This window comes from Acanthochromis polyacanthus, chromosome 16, assembly GCF_021347895.1.
Source record: "Acanthochromis polyacanthus isolate Apoly-LR-REF ecotype Palm Island chromosome 16, KAUST_Apoly_ChrSc, whole genome shotgun sequence".
Taxonomy (NCBI): domain Eukaryota; kingdom Metazoa; phylum Chordata; class Actinopteri; family Pomacentridae; genus Acanthochromis; species Acanthochromis polyacanthus.
In genome coordinates, this window is record NC_067128.1 from 4,003,977 (window position 1) to 4,026,633 (window position 22,657).

Consider the following 22,657-nt stretch of genomic DNA (forward strand, 5'->3'; position numbering starts at 1 on the left):
CTCCAAGCCTGAGAGGGCGCTAGTGAGCAGCGGCTAACGTTAGCTCCAGGCTTCGTAGTAGGAGGGGCTCCGGTGGTTCGACATCACCTCACCCGGCGTGAACGACGGCGGCTAAGCTAGATGGTACTTCGACTCGGCAGCTAACGTTGGGGCTTTGCATTTCCTTCCAGAGGGGATATATATTTATCTCGCCGTTGAGCCAGACTGCGCCGCCATGGCTCTTTACGAATATGTCACTCAGGAGCAGCTCGCGGGCTTCGACAAATACAAGGTAACAAGAAGGGGCTGCGTTAGCATGCTAGCGGCTAGCCACTGAGCTGTGTATTTAGCAGCTAGCTGTCACGATCTGCAGGGTGCTTCCCGAGCAGAAAAATGTGTGAAGGCGGCCAGGGTTAGACGGAATCACCCTGGATGTTGGCCAGTTTCCCTTTAAAATTAAAAGTACTCAATCAAAAGTATATTTTCACCTGGTCAAGTTCATTTTATTGGCATCTTGTCTGCTGCTACTACCACAATGCGGAGTTGTCATTTCTAATTATTGGATTCGGGCTGCAACTAACGCTCATATTTATTGGCAAATACTTTCTTGTTTAGTTGTTTAGTTTTTTAAAAAAATGAAAATTGTCGATCAGTGTTTCCAAGCCCAAGATGTTTGTTTTGTCCACATCCGAAATATATTCAGCTTATTGTGAAAGAAGAGTAACTAGAAAGTAATCATATTCAGGAATCTAAAATCACAGAAAATAGACTTAAACAATTACTCAGACCTTGTACTGAATATTTGGTAATTTTGCAGAATCCTAGCCAATTAATTTGGCTTTTTGTAAATTCCTTCATTACAGGTTTGATTTGATACGCTTGCATTTTATTTGAATGTATTTGTTGAGAACTAATTATTTAATCAATGAATTACTTTAACTCTAGAGTGAATAGCACTGGAGTTTTGGGTCTCAACTTAAAAAAAATGCACATCCTTGGAGTTGGGAAGAATTTGTGTCTTGCTCAGTGGCACTTCAACAGTGGTGTTTCATCACTGGTTTCCAGCAATGACATTGCCAGCTTTCTGATTCTAGCATTTTGTGTGCTTCTATAGGTTTGGTGAACAGAATTAAGCCCACATTTTTCCACACACTGTACGTTTTGTTTTGAAAGTTTTGGTCTGCATGTTGGTCTTCACAGTGTCCTGCTTTGCATTGGCATAAATGAGCTAATAGCTAAGCCACTCTTTCTCTGCCAGGATTTGAAATAAGCCTTATTTGCTTGCTGTTTTCACACATTTCAGGGATCTCCTGTCTTGCTTCTTTTTGTATTTAAGTCCTGCTTGTTAATGTAATGATCATTTGCAATCACAGACAGACAGCAGATGCAGTGCTGTAATACATGAGTAGGTGATGGTGGAAAGGGTGTGTTCAGTTAATTCCCATAAAGACGAGTATCAGTGTGGTAATACAGATACAAACAGTGTATTTCACTTGTCTCTCCTGAGCTGTGATAAGAGGACAGAATATGACTTGGCACTGTACATGCTTTGGTTTATCAGCATGATAATTTGTCTTTGAAGTTTACAGAAAATAAATAACTGTTTGTATACCACAGTCCAACTGAAAGGGCTTCACAGCAATAAAATGAGAATAAATCAAATACAACAATAGCTGGAATAAAGATTGAGGTGATAAAATGAAAATAAATAAAACAGTCGATAGCAAAAGTTAAAAATTAATTTTGAACCCTGTAAAATGTGTCAAAATCCAACAAAACAGCATAAATGCAAATCTAAAATAAGAAGTTTTAAAGTTGAGTTTGATATGATAAACTAAGTCAGATGTGCTGCCATCATCAAGAAGCTATTCTAGACACAGATTGCAGCTGCTCCAGAAATCTTTATTTTCCTCTGGAGAGACCAGATGTTAGAGGATGTTAGAGAGGTCTACATGGATTTATGTATATAAACAACAAATCAGAAATAAGTCCTCAAGGGCCAGACTTTTAAGAAAGTTTGGTGAGAAGATGCTGCATTTTCAGAACATCTCAAGTTTGTTTAAAGATTTCTTTGTGAGGCCAGAGAACGGAGCTCTACAGTAGTTATATCTGCTAGAAACTGGAGCACAACGACATCTTCTTCCTCAGACAGGAATGGTTGTGAGGAATATTATTTCAGACATTTAAAAATCCTACTGTTGTCAAATCTACGTATTTTGCTGCCGCAATTCCAATTCTACCTGTGTTTTTTCATTCTTAGTCATATTCTTTGCCTCTAAAGACACTCCAGCCATTCAGGCTCTCTTTCTAATACCTCCAGCTTTTATTACTGCATGAAACGACTTCTGTGAGCTGTTAATCATGAGAGACCTTTTCCAATAATTGCTTTTTAAGTGGCTTCCTCTGTGTGTCTGCTACTGAGCCTCAAGTAGCCACAGAACAGCGGTGGATGACAAATGGCAGTGAATGGAAGGATTGTGGCGCTGTTTGACACAGAGCTTATTTTCTTCAGAGGTGAACGAACGTGCAAGCGAGTGGGAAGCACGTGAGAGCGTGAAGATCGCTGTTCAGTCTAATTTTTCATGCTGCTGTCTGTCTTTCTGCATCCCGCATTCTTAGTTGCACTTTTAAAAGTAACTTGTGTCGATGCACGCGTGTTCTGGTCAAGATAAGGCTGTAAATTGTGGTTCCAGCATCTGTTTTTGCAGATGATTAATCACAGTGTTTAACTTGTTTATTAACGAACACACTTTTTTTACTAATATCACGGGACTCATTATACACAGTGGACATTCTAAATGAAGCATTTAAGTGCTGTCAGTTTGCCAGTAACATGTGATTATGTATTTTGTAAATTAAATTCCTTGTAATGGATGGTGTAATTAATTGTGCAGCCCCAGTGTGAGCAGTGTAGTAGCATTAATCTGTGTCCTCGCCTGGCTGACTGGTGTATTAGCTGCTACAGTAAGTCTGTTAATTTGAACTCCACAGAGCTTCCTGCTGTTGTTAAAAATCAATAGTAATCCTGCTGTAATCACCTGGAAATGAAGAGCTTGGTTATTTTCCAAGTAAACTGTGAGTGAGAGTGAAAGGAAGCAGCCCTGCGAAAATATTGTCACACTAGAGCAGGGGTGTCAAACATGCAGCCCGACTTTGTAAAGCGTAAAAATTACAGAGAAGACATTAGCTACAGATCGTAAATTTGTAAAAGTACAAATTTAACATAATTTCTAGACCCTGATAAATTGTTTTGATCATAAAGTAAAATGCTAGACTGATCATTGTTCTTTTGTGTCTCATTTTTGTAATATTTTGTCTTCTTTTTGTTGTTTTTTTGTCTGAATTTTGTCGTTTTGTTTCTTGTTTATGTCGTTTTGTGTTTCCTTTTAGTCTCGCTTGTGTTGTTTGTCTTATTTTTGTCATTTTGTGTTTTGCTTTATTCATTGTTTTGTGTATCGTTTGTGTCGTTTTGTGTTTTTGTCCCGTTTGTGTTGTTTGTCTCTTTTTTGTCGATTTGTAACCTTTTTCTCAAATTTTTTGTCACTTTTTTGCTTAGTTTCGTGTCATTTATCAAATTTTTGTCATTTTGTTTCTTGCTTTTGTCATTTTTCTGTGTCATTTATCCATTATTTTGTCGCTTTATAGCTTTTTTGTTAATTTTTTTTGTTTCTTGCTGTTAAAAATTTGGCGTTGTGGTTATTTATAGGCTATTATGCTGTGATTTTACTGGTCCGGATCACTTCAGATCAAACTGGGGTGTTTGTGGCCCCTGAACTAAGATGAGTTTGACACCCCGGCCATAGAGACAGCGTTTAATAAGAAACCCTTGCACTCTTCTTAAATTGTATGACCACCAGAGAAGGTACATTACACTGGATGAGACACACACATTAGCCATCCACGGATAAAGTTACAGAGGCTGGAATCAGGTTAATTTTCATGTGTGTGATGACTGCGGCTGCAAGTGACAATTATTTTCACCGTCACTCTGTTGATTATTTTCTCTTTTATCCACTTGTTTGGGCTGTAAAATGTCAGAAAATAGTGAAAAATATTGGTCAGTGTGTCCCTAAGCCCAAAAATAACCCAAATATACTCAGTTTGTTGTCATACAGAAGGAAAAAAAAAACAGAATTATTTAAATTTAAGATGCTGGAATTGGAGAATCTTGACTTTTTTTTCCTTCTTAAACTCAAACCAATGGAATGATAAGTGAAATAGTTGTTGATTCATTTATTGGTTAATAATTCATCATTACACCTCCAGTAAAGACAGGGTGAGTTAATACTCCAGGTTTAATGCGAGGCTAAATGTCTTTTGTATTAGCTTACATAAAGTGAGATGTAATTCTTTTTTTTTTTAATGTATTATCCCAACATGTATAATTGTGTGTCTTTCTGCAGTACAGCGCGGTGGACTCAAACCCCCTGTCTGTCTACGTCATGCATCCTTTCTGGAACTTTGTGGTAAAGGTGAGAAAGACCTGCTCAGCTGTGTGTGTGTGTGTGTGTGTGTGTCTGCTCTGCATCATTAATGAGGTTTCCAGCCGTCTGCTGCAGCAGTGAGACGACCTGACACACTTATCACCAGCAGCCCTTTCCCCGTCTGTGCCACAACGCATCCAAACACATCCGTCTGTTTCAGGCTTTCAAGATAATTGGTTGTTTTTAATGCACTCATGTATCTGATATATTACACAGACTTTATGTTTCTTACAAAGCAGCCACTGATGTGTTTATCTACTTATCTGTATTAAGTCTTTATATTTTACATCACAGTAACCTGATATTTATGTGAAGTAATTTACATCGCTTTCACTAAAATCCTCTCTGCGTAACAGCTTTAAGTTCTAAAAGTAGATAAAGAGAACCCAAAAAGACAAAATATAATACTTGATCATTTGTTTATTGAGCAGAATGAGCCAGTGTTGCGTATCTGTAAAATAATGCTTGACCCTCTTGAGCTTAAATAACTGCAGCTAAGCGTTTCTGGTAACTGTGGATCACTTGTGTATTCCAACTTGGCTAAATTTTAACCCACTCCTGTGTACAGAGCAGCCTACAGCTCTTTGTTGGTGGGTAAACAACTTGTGTGCCTGGTGGTGTTGTTTTGCTGCAATGATGTACTTTGTCTTGGGGTTCGGTTCAGAGACAGAGGTGCTGATATTCTCCTTTACAATTTGCTGCTATAATTCAGAATTCCTTGTTTTGTCAATAATGGAAAGCTCTTCATGTTGAGATGCTGCAAATCAGGTCTAAATTTTGATGCTTCCACTGCCGAGTTTCGCAAAGAGGATCAGATTCTTATGCTGGAGTTCAGTGTCTTCCTTTCTCCAGACATTTTTTTTCCTCATTTCAACTAAAATTCTCTAGTTTAGCTTTACCCATTGACTAAACCTTTTTCTCAGTAGCCTTCTGGTTTGTCCAAGTGATCTTTTGTGAACTAAATAAAATGTTTAGTGTTCTCCTGATGGTAGACTCATGAACATAACAGTCAGTGTAACAGACTTTAGACTTTAACACATCTGGCTCCTGGAGTGATCTTTGTTGTTCGACCGCTCCTGATTTCATCGATTTGTACGGTCTGACTTGCAGGTGTGGGTTGGTAACTTTCTGCAGCATGACGTGCATCAATAAATCTTTTTCTGAGGTCGTCCGTAATCTACTTTATGTCGTGATGCTCTTTTATCAGACTTGGACAGATCGTTCTTTAAATAAACACTCGCTCAGTTCTGATTATCTCATAGATAAAAAATAACACTTGACCCTAATTTCTCTGTCAAATTACCTGCTTTTTTTCCTCAATAACTAGAGAACCAAGTATAATATTTTGTCTTGTTTGTTTAACTCTTTATCTACATTTCGGAATTGTGTTCAAATCTAAAGATGCTTATGTTATATTTGTGCAGAAATACCACTGTAACTGCCCGCAAAGTCTGACAACAATAATTCATCTGCAGTTCTTCAGTCTGCCATTGCTGTGATGAGACGCCTCTGTGTCAGAGCTCAGCAACATGATCATGAATTGTTATTTACAGTCTGTTTTTTCTCTCTCTCCCCACAGTTTCTGCCGACATGGTTGGCTCCAAACCTTATTACATTTACAGGTTTTATGTTCCTCGTGTTGAACTTCCTCATGTTGGCCTTTTACGACTTTGACTTTCATGCCTCTGGTAAGTGCTTCACAGCGTGCATTAGGGAGTGTTGTTCGTTTAATTTTGTGATCAGTCATCACTAGAAGCTGGTTGAATCGATCACAGGAGAGGGAAAGGCAAGTTTGTAGGTTTGTTTATGAAAGACAAAGTCCATTACTTACAGAAACTGACTCAGGATAATAACTAACAGATCCTTAACGCACACACAGCAGCACAGAATAAGCTGTTAATGTTTAAAACTGTGTTTCTACAACATAAACAAAGATTGAGACACAGCTCTGTTAAGATACCGTGCTCTATCATGTCTGCTGTCTTATCTAAATACTTAGATAAAATAAACACACAAGCAAGCATACTTGAACCCAGGGATGTCAAAGTCATCTTAGTTCAGGTTCCACATTCAACCCAGTTTGATCTCAAGTGAGCCGGACCAGAAAAATCCCAGCATAAAAACGGATAAATAACAATAACTCCACATTTTTCCTTTATTTTAGTGCAAAAAAGTACAATTCTGGCAATGTTCACATGTAAGAAATTTATCTTTTTGCAAAACATCAGGAACAACCTGAAATTTCTTACGAAAAATAAGTTCAGTTTCAACAATTTTATGCCTCAGTTTATCATTTCCACATTACAGCTTCCAGATCAGTTTGTCTACAAAGGAACACAACATTTAGTCACAAATATCTGAAGAAGAGTGTTTTACTTTATGATCGAAACGACAAAAAAAGACAAAAACAAGACAAAATGTTACAAAAACAAGAAACAAAATGACAAAAAAATAGACAATCCAAGCGAAACAAAAACAAGACACGAAATGACAAAAACAACAAATAAAGCGAAACATTTTTGTCACAAAATGACAAAAATCAGATTAAAAAACACAAACGAGACAAAAAGGAAACACGAAACAACAAATAAAGCGAAACATTTTTGTCACAAAATGACAAAATAAGATTAAAAAAAAACACAAGTGAGACAAAAAGGAAACCCAAAACAACAAAAACACGAGACAAATGACAAGCCAGACAAAAAAACAAGACAAAAAAACCCTGAAAATGAGACAAAAATTACAAAAACAAGACACAAAATGGCAAAAGAACTGTGAGCAATAGTCAGCTAGTATTATATAATAGCTAGTATTTTACTTTATGATCAAAATAACTTGTCATGGTCTAGATATTATTTTAAATTTACAGTTTTACAAATTTACAATTTGAAGTTAATGTCTTCTCTGTAATTTTTGCACTTTGCAAAGTCGTCCAACGGGCCGGATTGGACCCTAAACTGACCTCCCAAGCATATTTTCTGTCAATAGAAAACCATTCAAGCAAAATAAACACACATACATGGTGGTTCATGTGCAGTATTATTGCTAAGACTTGTTTAGACATTCCTTTTAGAGTAAAGTCAGAAAGTAAAGGCTTCCAGTCGTTCACTGTCTCTGTGTGATGTGCTGTATATTTATGTTCCTCATGTTTCAGCTGCAGGACATGATCATGTGCCTAGTTGGGTCTGGGTTGCTGCAGGGATCTTCAACTTCTTAGCTTACACACTCGGTGAGTTCCCACCTCTTTGACCCCACTGTCTTACTTTCTGTTCTGACTTTGAGAGGCTCAGGGGGAAACACAGTAACTCTTGGAAAATTCCAACTCCACCTCCACTCAAAAGTGGGTCATTCCATTTCAGTTTCTGCTCTACTATCTCTGATTTGCTTGAATTTTTTATAGCATTACATGTGGATATTTATAAAGATTTGATATGTCAAATACTTTCTTTTTGCGCATTGAAATTTAAAGATATGTTTGGATGACAACATCTCTGCAACACTTAAGATAAAAGCCTGAAATCTTCACTGCTGATTTAAAATCTGCAATATCGGACAAGTAGATCAAATAGTCCGTTAATATGCTTGAGAATTGGAAAAAGTCCACCAGTGCTCTTTTCTGTTTCACATGTAGTTGCATGTCAGACTTTTGTCTTTCTTATTTCCTAACATATTGTACTCCAAACACTCCCTCAGATTTTAGTGTGTGAAAAACCATGCCAATAGTGGGTTGATAGGCAATTTAAAAATTCTTGTATCTTGGAAATTACTTGCTTTATTAATCCAGAATTTCAAAGATACCATTTTACATATACATAGTTGGTAATGAAATAAGTTTCAAATAAATCAGACATGATCAAGCAGAAGGCTACTGATGACTTGAGATGGAATAACCCAAATCAGGGTTCTCGCCAGGATTTTTTTTCAGCGTAACGGCAGGTCCTCCTGCACGCGCGCAATAGACGAGAACGCGCGCGCGCGCAATAGACGGGAACGGGTCAATCGACAGGAAAGTACAGCTGAGGTGGGAAGACACAAATTAACCTAGATAGGCACCCAGTTGATAAAAACAAACGCACATGGCGTTATCTGTCAAAATAACAGCGCAGCGGCCCTAATCACAGTGTTAACCCTTCCTGTTCGGCCCCCGACCGTGGTCAGGAAGCCCGGGGTTAACCGCCTTCACTTCCTCAGCAGCCGTAGAGGCAAAGACTCAGGAGCCCAGCCGCATCGAAGAACACTGCAGCCTTTATTGTCTATAAACAGTGGCTGAACCGCACAGTACCACCAACCCAGCAACTACACACCTTCTCTCCTCCTCCGACTGCACCGACTGCCGTCTCTGTCACTCGCTCTCCCCCTCCCTCCCCCTCCCTCCCACACACACACACACACACACACACACACACACACACACACGCTGCTCTCTCTCCCACTCTCATGACGGAGCCACACACTCTCATAACAACAGCGTAATCTTTGAAATGCGCTGGCGTAGCGACTCTAATCACAGCGTAATCTTTTAAACTGAGCGTAATGGGCCGTTAAGACTGCGTAACGGCCCGTTACACTGTCTAACGGGCCGTTACGCTGAAATGCGCTGGCGAGAACCCTGCAAATGCTTTTTGACACTAAAAGATATGCTGCACATTTCTATGTATTTTTCTGCTGAACGTGGATTGTTTGTTGCGTCTGAGTTCAAGCTGTGTACCACCAGGACTCATCCAAACTTTGTTTAGAAGTCAGTCCTCTTTGCACATTTCTGCAGGCTGTCAGACAGAACACTATCAGATTATTTATAAACAGAATGAGATGAAGATGTACTAATCTGTCTCTAATGCGACGCATAACATCCTGGAGGTACAGATATATTTAATTGCATTGAGTCATTTTTCCCCTCAGATAATCTGCTGTGACTAATCTCTTAAAATGTGGCCAACAACACATAACATCTTTATGCGCTGAACGTACTATTAGTTGTTGAAGTCTAAAGGGAGGTTTGTAGTTAAAGGTCATGGGAAAGGGGTAGGTTAGTGCATTTTGTCAATTATTAACCCCTGCACGGTTAATGAAACATGGTTTAGTGTGCTGTTCATCGCATGTACTAGTCGTCCTGCATGCTTCCTGCTTTTCACGCTGATGAGTGTTGAGACATTTGAACTATAGTGGTTGTCTGTTGCACTTTAAAATCCCCGTTTATGTCACTGACTACAGCTCATTCTTAACTCAGGCTGTGTTCAGTCTTATTATCCCCTGATGTGAAGTTGTGTTGGACGCTATCTTTATTAACGATCAGCCTTCTTGCTGTCTGTGTTATCACCTCAGTGGTTATGTCAAAGCAGGAGACTAATAAAGGTTGAGTTTCCTTTCATTATTTGGCAGCGACTGGCCGGGTTAGCAACGGCTCTGCTCCTTAGATTCACTTCTGAACACAAGTCTCTATCTTTATATTCATTAGAGGGATACACAGAGGGAACTGTGCTAAGGTATGTTAAGTCTTAAGCATATAGTGTCAGTCTACATAGTGTCACATATCTGGATTGTTGCCCAGACTGATGTTGGTGAATGAGTGTAGCTTAATGTTAACAATCATAACCAGCTGCTGACACACCCCATTCCTCCTATGACAAATGACTTCAATCACTCACTAACGCTGAAAGCTACGACAGACTCCATTTCAGCAGGTGCCATCATAGTTTTTTAAAATTCTGGTTACACTCCCAATTTTGGATGACATTTGTCCAAGGTTGGTAGTTCAATCCCTGCCACATCCATGTGCTGAACCCCATGTTTCCTCCAAACTGAGAATAAGGATCTTGCTGTAAATCACTTCTGGACATAAGTGTCTGCCAGATGACTGTAATGTGATGCGATTCCTATTTTAAACAAGAAGGCAAAATGCGTCCCGCGCCAGGAAAAAACTGATACTACGTCATCAACTAGTTGGAATCATGATTTGAAAATGCTGGTGTGCAGGGAGCTTTTGTAGTTGAGATGCTGAAATGAAGATGTGAACGACACTTTCATGCATGCGCTGAGATCTTGGAAGCCACATTTGAAATATAAATTAGTTTTCAAAAGACGAACGGTCAGATTTTTTAAAAATTGTTTACGAAAGGGACCCAATAAATAGTTTGAGATAAGATGACATTAAAATGATGTCTCACAAGAAACAAGGGTGTAGAAACAGACTGAAAATGTGGGTGGAGAAATTAGTTAGACACTTCCTGCCCTGATGTAGAATCTACTGCATCATGTGGAATACGATAACAGCAAAGCATCGCATCATATTATTGCATCTGAAAACACCTTCATTTGACTCTCAACATGCACAATGAATGCACACAGTTAGTACGGAGCTGAATATTTAGCATATGGTGTCGTCATCAGAGGGAATTTAAAGGAATGTGTAATATGCATTATAGTTGTGTGATTCTGTCACACCCTCAGTGCTGTTCACTGAAGCAGGATAAGTCAGTTTAGCAGGGCAATATTTACCCTACGCATGACAAAACATACGTAGACTTTAAGTGAGTTTAGCAGAGAAGTTGCAGATTGTGGCCAACTCCCTCGCCTCTCCCTTTGCAAGCATGTCGGAGAACCCATGGTGGCTGCTTCTTCAAAGTAAACGTGACAGCCAGTGTTTGGCTAGTCAATGCCCTGCTCCTCTTTAGATAGGAGGGCCTCATTCTAAGCTAACCAAACACAACAGGTAGTCGCGGTGATTATACACCAGTGAAACCAGGTGGAGCCTCTTTCTGGTTAATGTTCTGGAGTTACAGGTGTGTTTGCTGACTGCCTGTAATGGTGCATAAAACGAGCACACCTCCCTGCTGTCTAACTGGCGATTAGACAAAGAAACAGGAGCACATCAGTTTTAGCCTCACTGCACTGGCTTCCTGTCTATTTTAGAATTGTTAAGATTTTATTGCTTGTTTTTAAGGTGTTAAACGGGTTGGCACCTTCTTATTTATCTGAGCTTTTTACTATCCATGCTCCGGTGTTATCGCTGAGGTCGGTCAGTCAGATGATCCTTAAGGTTCCTGGCTTCAGGCTCAGAAACGGAGCGGACCGAGTCTTTTCTGTAGCTGCACCCAGACTGTGGAGCCGTTTACCTGTTCAGAATAGAACCGCTCGGTGCCTACTGAAGAAACGTGCTCTGTGGCTTTCAGTTGTAGCTGAACGCTGACACCTGAAAGATGGCATCGTTCATCTTGTTCAGTATATTTCCTTACAGATTATGTCTTATAAATAAAGATGACTTGACTTGTCTAACGGGTAACTGAGGCAGTCGTGTTTCTAAACTCTGCAGCATCAGGTCGTAAAAAGGTGTCTGGTTCACACATCTACCTGAGGCTAATGCTAAGCTAGGATTTTTGAATGCTAACACATGCTGGGAGCCGAGTGTCTGTCTCTCTGATACTGCAGCAGGACTCTGATTACATACTTCCAACAACATTTAAGCTAAAGTGATGAATTGCCTCAGTGATGCTCTGATCTGAGTATAAATGCATTTCAGAGGTGGCAATAAACCCTGATCGATTCCCTGGACTGATAAAGTTGCTGCAAAAGTATTTATGGACATCTGTTCCATCTGAGCAGCTGTTTCTTGCAGCTGGACTAATATTTACTGCCGTGAATGAGTCGCTGCATCATGTAGATCACCTGTAAGCATTATTCTGATATTAAACCACAGTGAAGAGATTATTACCATTACACCTTATTTGCTGCATTTTATGCTTTGAATTGTGTCGTGCCAATTATCGAACAGTTTCAAATGAAGTTATTATTTTTTGCTGGTTGATTTGGGATTCAAGTAACCTGGTGTTTACTTTATCTCGTCTTTAAATTCCTAATGTAATATAGCTGATTTTACCGTAAAAATTATGGGTTAGCGGTTAAAAATGTTTGCATTGTATGAAAAAACATCCATTCCATTCATTTCAATGATTAATCACTCATCAATTGATAACACAGCCGACGATTGTTAAATAGAAATGTTAAATCGATGAGTTTTTGTTTGCATTTGTCAGCTTGTTGGAAATTGTTTCACAAATATTAACCGTCCAAGCTCAAAGCAGCTGAATATTATTTTTTTTATAGCTGACTACTGCTCTCCTGACAGATCCAAAGTTTACCATATAAATTCCCCTCATGTTTTCTGGAGACTGCAGACTTATTGTACTGTTGAATTCCCTGCATACTTGTGTGCAGACATGTTCTCTGTGAACCATTGTGCTTGTGTGATGCATTAAAATCCAACAACTTGCTGTGCGATGTTTGTTATATGGATGTGCTTCCAGAATACTTCCATGTGTGGATGAAAAGAAAACAGCCCAGATCAGTTGCTGTAGTGGTGAATTCAGTGGTGGGATGTAGGAATGTGGCTGCACTTTACACAGCTATGTGAGTGTGGGCAGCAGCTTCAGCTGAGTCAGATGTGAAAGATGGTAGAAGAAGAAAATATTTGGCCCTTTTTGTGTTTGCATTTCCCTGTAAACATGAACTCTATGCAGTGACCCGTGACTTTCTTTGTTGTGTGTAGATGGCGTCGATGGTAAACAGGCTCGCCGCACCAACTCCTCCACACCACTAGGGGAGCTGTTTGACCACGGTCTGGACAGCTGGGCCTGCATCTTCTTCGTCGCCACCGTGTACTCCATATTTGGGCGCGGGGAGAGCGGCGTGGGCGTGGTCACGCTGTATTACATCCTGTGGGTGGTGCTGTTCTCCTTCATTCTGTCTCACTGGGAGAAATACAACACTGGCATCTTGTTCCTGCCCTGGGGATACGACATCAGCCAAGTGGTGAGGACACACACACACACACACACACACACACACACACATACACATACGTGATCGAAGGTGTGTTAAAAATAAAGCCAGGTCACTGGTTGTTTGCTAAGCCCCGCCCTCCTCAGTCACTGCTGCACTGTGAACCTTTCTGACGTTCTCCCATGTTACATATGCAGTTTACAATAGAAACCATAATAGAATTACCATCAAAATTAGCCTCAGTGGAATTTCAGACCGAAAACATTAGCTTCTCATTTTGTCTGCTGCCATATACCAGGTAAAATCAGCCAACATTTGCTCAGGGGATTTGATAAAACCTGGCAAATGGTATTTTCAAGCAATTGATGGTCACATGTATGATATTTTGCCAAAATACTAAAACTAGAGCCCCATTTCCCAGACAGAAAGTGTCCTCCCGCTGGTAATCGATGCAGGAGTTGTAGATCTGAAAAGCATCCATGTTCTCATATTGCAGTCTAAAGGTTATCTTAAAACTGGATGCTTTTTTAAAAAAAAATTAAACCTACTTTGATAAGCAAGAGAGATGCTAGACTTAGGATTGTTTGTATTTCAAAACTAGGTTTCATTTTTTTAACATTAGAAGAGAAAAATCTTTCAGAATGAGGACAAACCAGTGTAGAAATGGAAGGCTCTTTAATGGCTAATCTAACATTTCTGTAATATTGTCGTCAAACTTCCACAGTAGGATAATAGTTCATGCTGATCTGGCTGTCAAGAATTTTTTTAACACAGTACAAAATTAGTAGCAGAGAGTTAAATAATTGTTATTTTCTAATCCTCTCCTGTCAGACCATCTCCCTGGTTTACTTGGTCACTTCTGTGGTTGGTGTTGAAAAGTGGTACCAGCCGGTCCTGTGGCATCTCCTCTACAGAGACCTCTTCACCTTTATGATCATAGGTGAGCTGTGTTCGGTTACTCTCAACACATTCGTTCTCTGTCCTTAACAGCTGCTAAAATTATGGTTTGATGATTTCTAGCTTGTTCCTTCACTGTGACCTTACCCATGAGCCTGTACAATGTCCTGAAGTAAGTGCAGTTCATATTAGCTCTTTGTTTGCTCCGTTCACTGTGTTTCACTCGGTGTTCTGAACTTTTCACCCTCTGTGGTTTTTCAGGGCTCACCGGAGTAACACTCTGAAGCACAGCAGCCTGTACGAAGCGTTCCTGCCTTTCCTGTCTCCCTTCCTCCTCTTCATCTTATCCACCGCCTGGGTGGTTTTCTCTCCATCCAACATCCTTGAGCAGCAGCCGAGGATCTTCTACCTCATGGTGGGGACGGCCTTCGCCAACGTCACGGTGAGAGTCTGCAACCCCCACAGTTCCCACTTTCTGCAGGTGTGTGTTCTCTGTGCCTTTAGTCATGCTGTTGTGCGTCCGTTTCCCTTCCAGTGTAAGCTGATTGTGTGTCAGATGAGTAACACACGTTGCCAGCCGCTGAGCTGGCTGCTGCTGCCCATGGCGGCGGTCGTGTTGTTCGCTGTGACCGGAATCGTGGCCAGCGAGACTCAGCTGCTTTACCTGTGGACGGCTGCTGTCATACTAGCACACATACACTACGGAGTATCAGTGGTAAGAGCACACACACTAAGACCCTCTGAGTTTCCTTTCATACAAAGGAAAAGACACTGTGTGAGGCGAAGGGAAGAGGTGTATGCAGGAGTTTAAAAGATGAAGTTATTCATTGTAGCTTCACAGATTAGTACCATTTTATATACTGGATGTAAGATTTTAATATATAATATATAATCGGCTCAGGTAAAATCACACCATAAATAACACTGTAGTGTCTTAACCCCAATATCTAAACTTGTTAGATGATTGGTAATGCCAGTCATAATCTTTTCTCCTAGAAAGCACATCGATGCAGCAGCTGTTGCTTTAATCGTGATAACGGCGACTTGACTTGTTTTGTTCGTTCTGCTTGTCAACACTGTCAGCATTTGGACTTTTTACTTGAGGAACCTTGAGTCCTTTGAAACAAAAGCTAAACAGTGTTCTCCCATCATGCACCATGGTCATGGAATAATCTTCATAAAACTCTTAAACTAGAAACATTCGTATCCGTTAATGAGTTTAAGACTATCATAAAGAATACAGCGAGTGAGGAATGTCAGTAGTTTTTCTTAAGAGGTCACTGTCCTTGAACAGCTGTCAATCTGTTTTATTGTTCATTGTTGATTTGTGTATCTGGTTTATATAACTTTTACATTTTGTATGGCTGCTACCTTGGCCAGGTCTCTCTTGTCCCTTGAAAGATCTTTACATTAGCAATTAGAAGCAGATTTAAATCAATTAAGACAGAATGAATTGGAATTTTAAATATATTTAGTCTAAATCGGTATCTGCTAGATACCACTAAATCTTACCTCTTACCACCTTTAGTTAGTGCAACCTCTGCTCTGTGATAGTGTCTGAAACCAGAATAAAGCCATTTATGCCTAAAAAGTTGAGTTCAAAGATGATGTTGAACAAGAAATACATTTATTGTGCCGATAGTGTGCAGTCAGTGTAGCTATAAGTTAGTTTTAAGCTGTCCCACCAAAGACACAAGAGAACACCAGGGCTGGATTTCAAACAATACCCTCTGAGCATGTTAGAAAGGTTGAACAGCAGACATGTCTAGTCATATACTGACTTCACATGTCACTGTGGTCTGCCCAGATTTATGATCAGGACCGGCAGCAGCATAGCCCCTTCCTTTAACATGAGATCTGCAGCAAACGGAGAACTGTATTAAAATAAAGCCACTCACTTTTCCAGTTTGTCAGTTTGCATTTCATGGTTCACAGACTGCACTAATGTCAAGTAGCGCCAGAGGTGATATTTCCCCAGAATCAGTCATCAGATAAAAGTTGAGTGTACAGGATTTGGAGGGATATGTTAGCAGAAATGGAGCATATTATTAACTATGTTTCCACTCGTGAATATCACTTATCATTTCAAATGGTTGTGTTTTTGTGAGCTTGCAGAGGGACTTGTGTGTTTTTATGTTGAAGTGGCAGTCACCATAGACTCTAGTACTGTAAGTTATTAGAAAGGCAGAGGTGAGGGCGGGATATTTTGATGGTTGCAGTCTGCAGACATGCTGCCCACTTACACACGTGGACAAAATTGTTGGTACCCCTCAGTTAAAGAAGGAAAAACCACAATTCTCACTGAAATCACTTGAAACTCACAAAAGTAACAATAAATAAAAATTTATTGAAAATTAAATCATCAAAAACAGCCATTTTGAATTGTTGATTAACATAATTATTTAAAAAAACAAACTAATGAAACAGGCCTGGACAAAAATGATGGTACCTCTATAAAAGATTGAAAACTATTTGACCAGAGTGACATGATTAACTCAGGTGTGTCATTTAATTGACATCACAGGTGTTTCCAAACTCATAATCAGTCAGTCTGCCTATTTAAAGGGAGACAAGTAGTCACCCTGCTGTTTGGTGAAAAGGTGTGTACCACACTGAACATGGACAACAGAAAGCGAAGGAGAGAATTGTCCCAGGACATCCGAAAAAAAATTATAGACAAACATCTTAAAGGTAAAGGCTATAAGACCATCTCTAAACAGCTTGAAGTTCCTGTGACAACAGTGGCTCATATTATTCAGAAGTTCAAGACCCACGGGACAGTAGCCAACCTCCCTGGACGTGGCCGCAAGAGGAAAATTGATGACAAATTGAAGAGACGGATCGTTGGAATTGTATCCAAAGAGCCCAGAGCAACCTCCAAAGAAATTAAAGGTGAACTCCAAGGCCAAGGTACATCAGTGTCAGATCGCACCATTCGTCGTTGTTTGAGCCAAAGTGGACTTCATGGGAGACGACCAAGGAGGACACCACTGCTGAAAAAAACTCATAAAAAAGCCAGACTGGAATTTGCAAAAATGCATGTTGACAAGCCACAAAGCTTCTGGGAGAATGTCCTTTGGACAGATGAGACCAAACTGGAGCTTTTTGGTAAGGCACATCAACTCTATGTTCATAGACTCAAAAACCAAGCATACGAAGAAAAGAACACTGTCCCTACGGTGAAACATGGAGGAGGCTCAGTAATGTTTTGGGGCTGCTTTGCTGCATCTGGCACAGGGTGTCTTGAAAGTGTGCAAGGTACGATGAAATCTGAAGACTATCAAGGCATTCTGGAGAGAAATGTGCTGCCTAGTGTCAGAAAGCTTGGTCTCAGTCGCAGGTCATGGGTCTTCCAACAGGACAACCATCCAAAACACACAGCCAGAAACACCCAAGAATGGCTGAGAGAAAAGCGTTGGACTATTCTAAAGTGGCCTTCTATGAGCCCAGATCTGAATCCCATTGAACATATGTGGAAGGAGCTGAAACATGCCATTTGGAGAAGACACCCATCAAACCTGAGACAACTGGAGCTGTTTGCTCATGAGGAGTGGGCCAAAATACCTGTTGACAGCTGCAGAACGCTCATTGACAAATACAGAAATCGTTTAATTGCAGTGACTGCCTCAAAAGGTTGTGCAACAAAATATTAAGTTATGGGTACCATCATTTTTGTCCAGCCCTATTTCATTAGTTTGTTTTTTTAAATAATTATGTTAATCAACAATTCAAAAGTGATGGCTGATTTTGATTATTTAATTTTCAATACATTTTTATTTATTGTTACTTTTGTGAGTTTCAAGTGATTTCAGTGAGAATTGTGGGTTTTTCCTTCTTTAACTGAGGGGTACCAACAATTTTGTCCACGTGTGTAACTACTGGGCCTTTAGCATATTTATTAGTACAACCTCAGTCCTGTGGCACTGCCTGAAGCCAAAATAAAAATACTTACAAAGTTGAGTTAAAAGGCCTTTTCAGTATTTTGTCCGGTTAATTACTCATTACTTAATTATGATCATTTGTTATTAAAGAATCATGGCTGTTTTTCTTGTGAAAAAAACAGCGACAGTTGGCAGTGATAATACTCTACAACATTTTAAAATTAGTGTGACTGACATTAGAACTTCCTGAATAAATTGTCAGCCCCTTTCTTAAAGGTTGCAGGTTTAGATGCAGTGGAAACACGAGATATTTATGAGAATTTATCTGGGCTCCATCGTTTCCCGTTGAGGTGTTGTGCTGCTGAATGTAGCATCCTCCTCTTTATTACACAGAGTTGTTATCAGATCAGTTACTGAGTTTGAATGAATAATAAAATGAATATATTCTCTTGTTCCCTGCCAGGTACAGCAGCTCAGCAGTCACTTCAACATCTTCGCCTTCTCCCTCAAGAAGCCCAGTAGTGACTGACAGGAGGAGGAACGAATCGGCTTGAAAGGAGCAGAGGTTTAGGCTTTGCCCCTCCTCGGCTTACCGACACTTCACTTCCATCACCACGGAAACCGCATCCCCTCCCCTCCATCTGCGAGGACACTGCAAATGGAAAGGAGGACTGTGGCCCTCTTTTTCCATTGTTTCCAAAAACACACACACACACACACACACAACAAACACAACATACACAATCACACACATATCCTCCAACCAACCAACCGAACTCTGGTCTCGGCGATGGGGCGGGTCCAGGGGCTCTGGCTTCCGTCATTGGTGATTGGCTAACTTGGTTGAGCCAATGAGGTGCAATTGTTTCCTACGGAAATGTGCTTCAGTCAAGAGGACAGGAGCCCAGACGAGCCATGCAAAGACGAACACTCACATGCACGTTTGTACTTCTGTCTTTGTGAGAACCCTTACTGACACGCCCTACCTGTTATCCTAACCATTACCTCCATGCCTAACCCCTAAGTACACCTAATTTCAACCAAGTCTTGACCCTCTAACGGCCCGTCTGGTTAGATCTGTCCCAAAGCGAGGACCTGCCACTCCCAAGGTCTATAACTCACATCGGTCCTCACAAAGATAGACACACAAGCTAATACATGCACACACGTATTATTCTGCTTTAACGCAGATCATTTCTATTTGGTGGCAGGTATTTCAGTACAAACACAGCTATGTACACGAACACGCAGTCGTACTCACATAGTATTATGAATGTATAATATGCCTTGGGGAAACGCCATTTCAGTTTAATTCTATTAACAGGAATGCCTCAAGTAGTGTGTTGTTGCAAACTTGACCAAACCTCAGAACTCTGGCAGCTGTGTTCAGTGTTTAAAGGTTCCGTCACTTTTTTTTATTATTATTGGATGATTTACAGTTGGAAATCTCTGTGATATATGTTAATAGCTATATATATAGTGTATGTTTTAAGGGGTTTGGGGCATTTTATTTTCAAACTGAAAACAATTTCCTCCTGTGAAACATTGTATAAATTTCCCGTTAATTAATTCCGCGTTCTGCTCTGTGCTGACGCAGAAACATGAACTAACCAGGGCAAGAATTGACCAGGGTGACCTCAACTAACTTTCCACTTTGACTTCTGTCTGAGCTCTGACCTCCCGGTTCTCCCTTCCTTCTGAGGTGTCGTGTCTTCACGCTGATTCGTTCTTTTTTTATAGGTTTATTTTTTTATATATAGATACACGTCTTCAGGGTTTTTTTTTCCCTGTTTGTCTGCTGCCATGGCAACGGTGTGTGGTTAAGTTGCGCAGCGCTTGAATGAAGAGTGCGTCCAAAAACCGTCACTGGAGCGGACTCACTCTGAGGGAACAAGCCGGGACACCGCAAACGCTACACCACCGCCGGGCGTCGTGCTCTCCTGCTCCTACAGATATTATCACACCTTTTATACTGTTTATCATGTAACTTGTCTCGCTGCTTTTTTTCGGTTGGGTAAACACTGTTCCTCTGGGAGATTCAAACTTTGTGTCCAAGGCGAAGGGCATTCAGTTGTGGCTGCATGACTTTGGTTTCTCATTGAACTGGTTTTCAAAGCAAGGCCAAAAAAGACAAGACAGGCCTTATTTGTGTTACCTCTCATTTCAAAAGACAAATGTGACATCCGTGTGGCTGCAGTTTTGTGGAAGTACGTTTGCTTGTGTGTAACCTTGACCCATTCGACTCCCTTTTTTGGCCTTGTTGAAAACTGACCAGTATTGTTTATCTGAGCACAATTTTGTGCTTCAGTTCATACTAAGAGATTTTCATGACCACAGGCTGTATAGAAAAGATGGACGTAGCCACCTGGATGTCACCAACTAGTGAATTCAGGGGGTTATAAAGTGAAACTAAAGTGAAAAAAAAACTGCACTTCCTCAAATGACCACTTGAGGCTGGCTCTCAGCAGAGTAATCCCCACAGACCTCTATGTTAAAATGTCCACTTTTACAGTAGAAACAGACACGGTTACAGGCTGGTAAAAAGAACAATTTTGGTCTCTGTGTCTAATAAACCTATAGGTAAGATGAACTTTTTGTGTAAGTGCATGACCACTCCACAGCTCCACCTCTCTGCTATGATTAGCCAAGATGGCAATGAGTGGAGCCACACTGAACTTTAAAAACTGCTGTTCAGGAAAGCTGTGGGTGATGTCATGATGGGTTAGGTCATCTTTATATGCAATCTATAGATCACTGGTTTCTAGACTACAGCTTTTAATCCTCGAGTTTGAAATTTGGCCATCGCCATCAAGGTCTTTTGAAAAATGATACGCCCATAGAAAACACTCAATCGCTGTAAAACAAACTCTCCCTTATTATCTAATTACCTCCAAATGGGACCATAATGTACAAAAAGAACATTATGGTGTGTTTAAGGAGACATAAAAGTAGTGGTCAAGACCATAAACCCATTAGGAAAATGTTTTATAAGGAAGCAAGTCAAGTGAGAAGTAGCCTGATTTTCTCCTAGATGTCTATATTTCCCAACCAGAGGAGTCTCCCCCTGCTGGCCTTTAGAAAGAATACATGTTTCAAGCACTTTTACATTGTCTTTACATCCATCTTTTATGTACAGTCTGTGGTCATGACCAAGGGAATCTATTTTAATTCATTTTCAAACCCAAAATCCTCAACCTGCCATGCTATGCCTCACTTTCATCACATAGGTAGATCCAGTCAGCTGTAAACAATCAGTAATGTCTGGATCTTAGTGATTACGAAGGAAAAAAAACAAACCACAATATCAGCTGTTAAACCATGCTCTTGCCTTGGGAATGGTCGTTTCTGTCTGCCGGTTATCTGACTGAATAAAAATGTCCGGTCACAGTAGGAATCATCTCATATACAGCAGATTGTGGGGATAATTGATTAAAGAGAACATAGGAAATATATACGTTACTTTTGCTTTTTACCACTTGTCCAGATGTTTTGTATATAAACCGTTATGAGCAGCACTGAACATTTAGACCACAGGCACAAGCTTGTAGCGTCCCTGTATGTGTGAGAGGAACAAAACATCTGTAACTGCCATGATACCCAGCTAGATAGCCCACTGTGGTTTGCAAATAGGGAAAACTTGTATGCAGGCATAAGCACATTATAGTTTCTTTTTTTTCTTTCTTTTTTTGAAATCTGACTGTAGATTGTAGTGATGTGGCAACAGCTGTGACTGAGATTTTGCCACCAAAAAAACGGTTGTTTCTGGTGGGTTTATGCACTGTCTGGGTATGTACAGCTCCATGTGTTCACGTATGGCTGTATGTATGTGTGAATATCTGTGTAAATACATATTCTTTCTTTTTATTTTTTAAAACTACAAATGGGATTGTTGGCAGATTTCTCCTCACATGGGGCTTCATGACCGGAGGCCTATCAGCAGTGAAAATGACAGAACCGTCTACGTCAGGTTTTTCTCTACAGTTTAAGGGGATTTTTAATTTTTGGCTGATTGGATCTTCTCTAGGTTTTTTTCTCTTGAGAGTGTTTGAAAAGAAATACTGAGCTCTGGATGTGAAGACCTCCACTCCAGGCTGCAAACACTACAAACTAAAACAAGGAATTTTATGTTTGCCGGTAGAGAAAAATGGTGCCATTTAGTGAAACAAAATCTCTGTCAAGCAGCTGGCAGATCTATTCCTTTAGTTTCATTTTCCTGTTTTCTTTTGTTCTGGGCATTTTCTCGTAGTGTTCCTCAGCTTCACTCACCACTTTGAAGGAAGAACAGTCTTAATTCCTGCCCTAGATCAATGAACTAAGCTGTTGTGTAACGCTGCTCTGGCGAACACTCCAGGGCTTCAGTGTGGCTATTTGTGATGTTGTATTTAACCAGTGAAAGAAAGGACTGTCCAGAAACAAATAAAAGAGAATTTTCTTTAACTGTTTTACTGTCTTTACTGAGCAGGGCTCAGGCGTGAACTAACCGTGACGTCACCCGTTGGTTTCAATGCCGAGAAAATGAAGCCCAGATTTTGCTACTTCCTGGTCGCCATTTTGGATTTTTTAGAGCCAGTGATGTAAAAAGTGTCATCAGACAGGCTGGACAGGAGAGCAACTAGGGGCAGGACCAGTCTATGGGCGGGC

At 40.3% G+C, this 22,657-nt stretch overlaps 1 protein-coding gene across 2 annotated transcripts; it reads left to right on the forward strand.

Moving 5' to 3' along the window:
* The first annotated feature begins 45 nt into the window (after positions 1–45).
* selenoi (selenoprotein I) lies at positions 46–22,453 on the forward strand. Of its 2 annotated transcripts, none has more exons than XM_051936607.1 (10): positions 46–271; positions 4,383–4,451; positions 6,043–6,151; positions 7,618–7,692; positions 13,006–13,268; positions 14,070–14,178; positions 14,259–14,307; positions 14,397–14,577; positions 14,671–14,850; positions 18,480–18,545. In XM_051936607.1, exons 1-10 carry the CDS (start codon positions 215–217, stop codon positions 18,543–18,545), a joined length of 1,158 nt encoding a protein of 385 aa, XP_051792567.1. In that variant the 5' UTR covers positions 46–214. The 2 variants fall into 2 exon arrangements, with proteins under 2 accessions (XP_051792567.1, XP_022050860.2); XM_022195168.2 differs by having other exon boundaries at positions 49–271; positions 18,480–22,453.
* Positions 22,454–22,657: the final 204 nt, after the last annotated feature.

Bases quoted from the DNA above. Each gene is read 5' to 3' on its own strand.
- selenoi (XM_051936607.1), top strand. From the start codon at position 215: ATGGCTCTTTACGAATATGTCACTCAGGAGCAGCTCGCGGGCTTCGAC. The intron at 13,269-14,069 runs GTGAGGACACAC...CTCTCCTGTCAG, and splicing joins GATACGACATCAGCCAAGTG to ACCATCTCCCTGGTTTACTT. The intron at 14,179-14,258 runs GTGAGCTGTGTT...GATGATTTCTAG, and splicing joins CTTCACCTTTATGATCATAG to CTTGTTCCTTCACTGTGACC.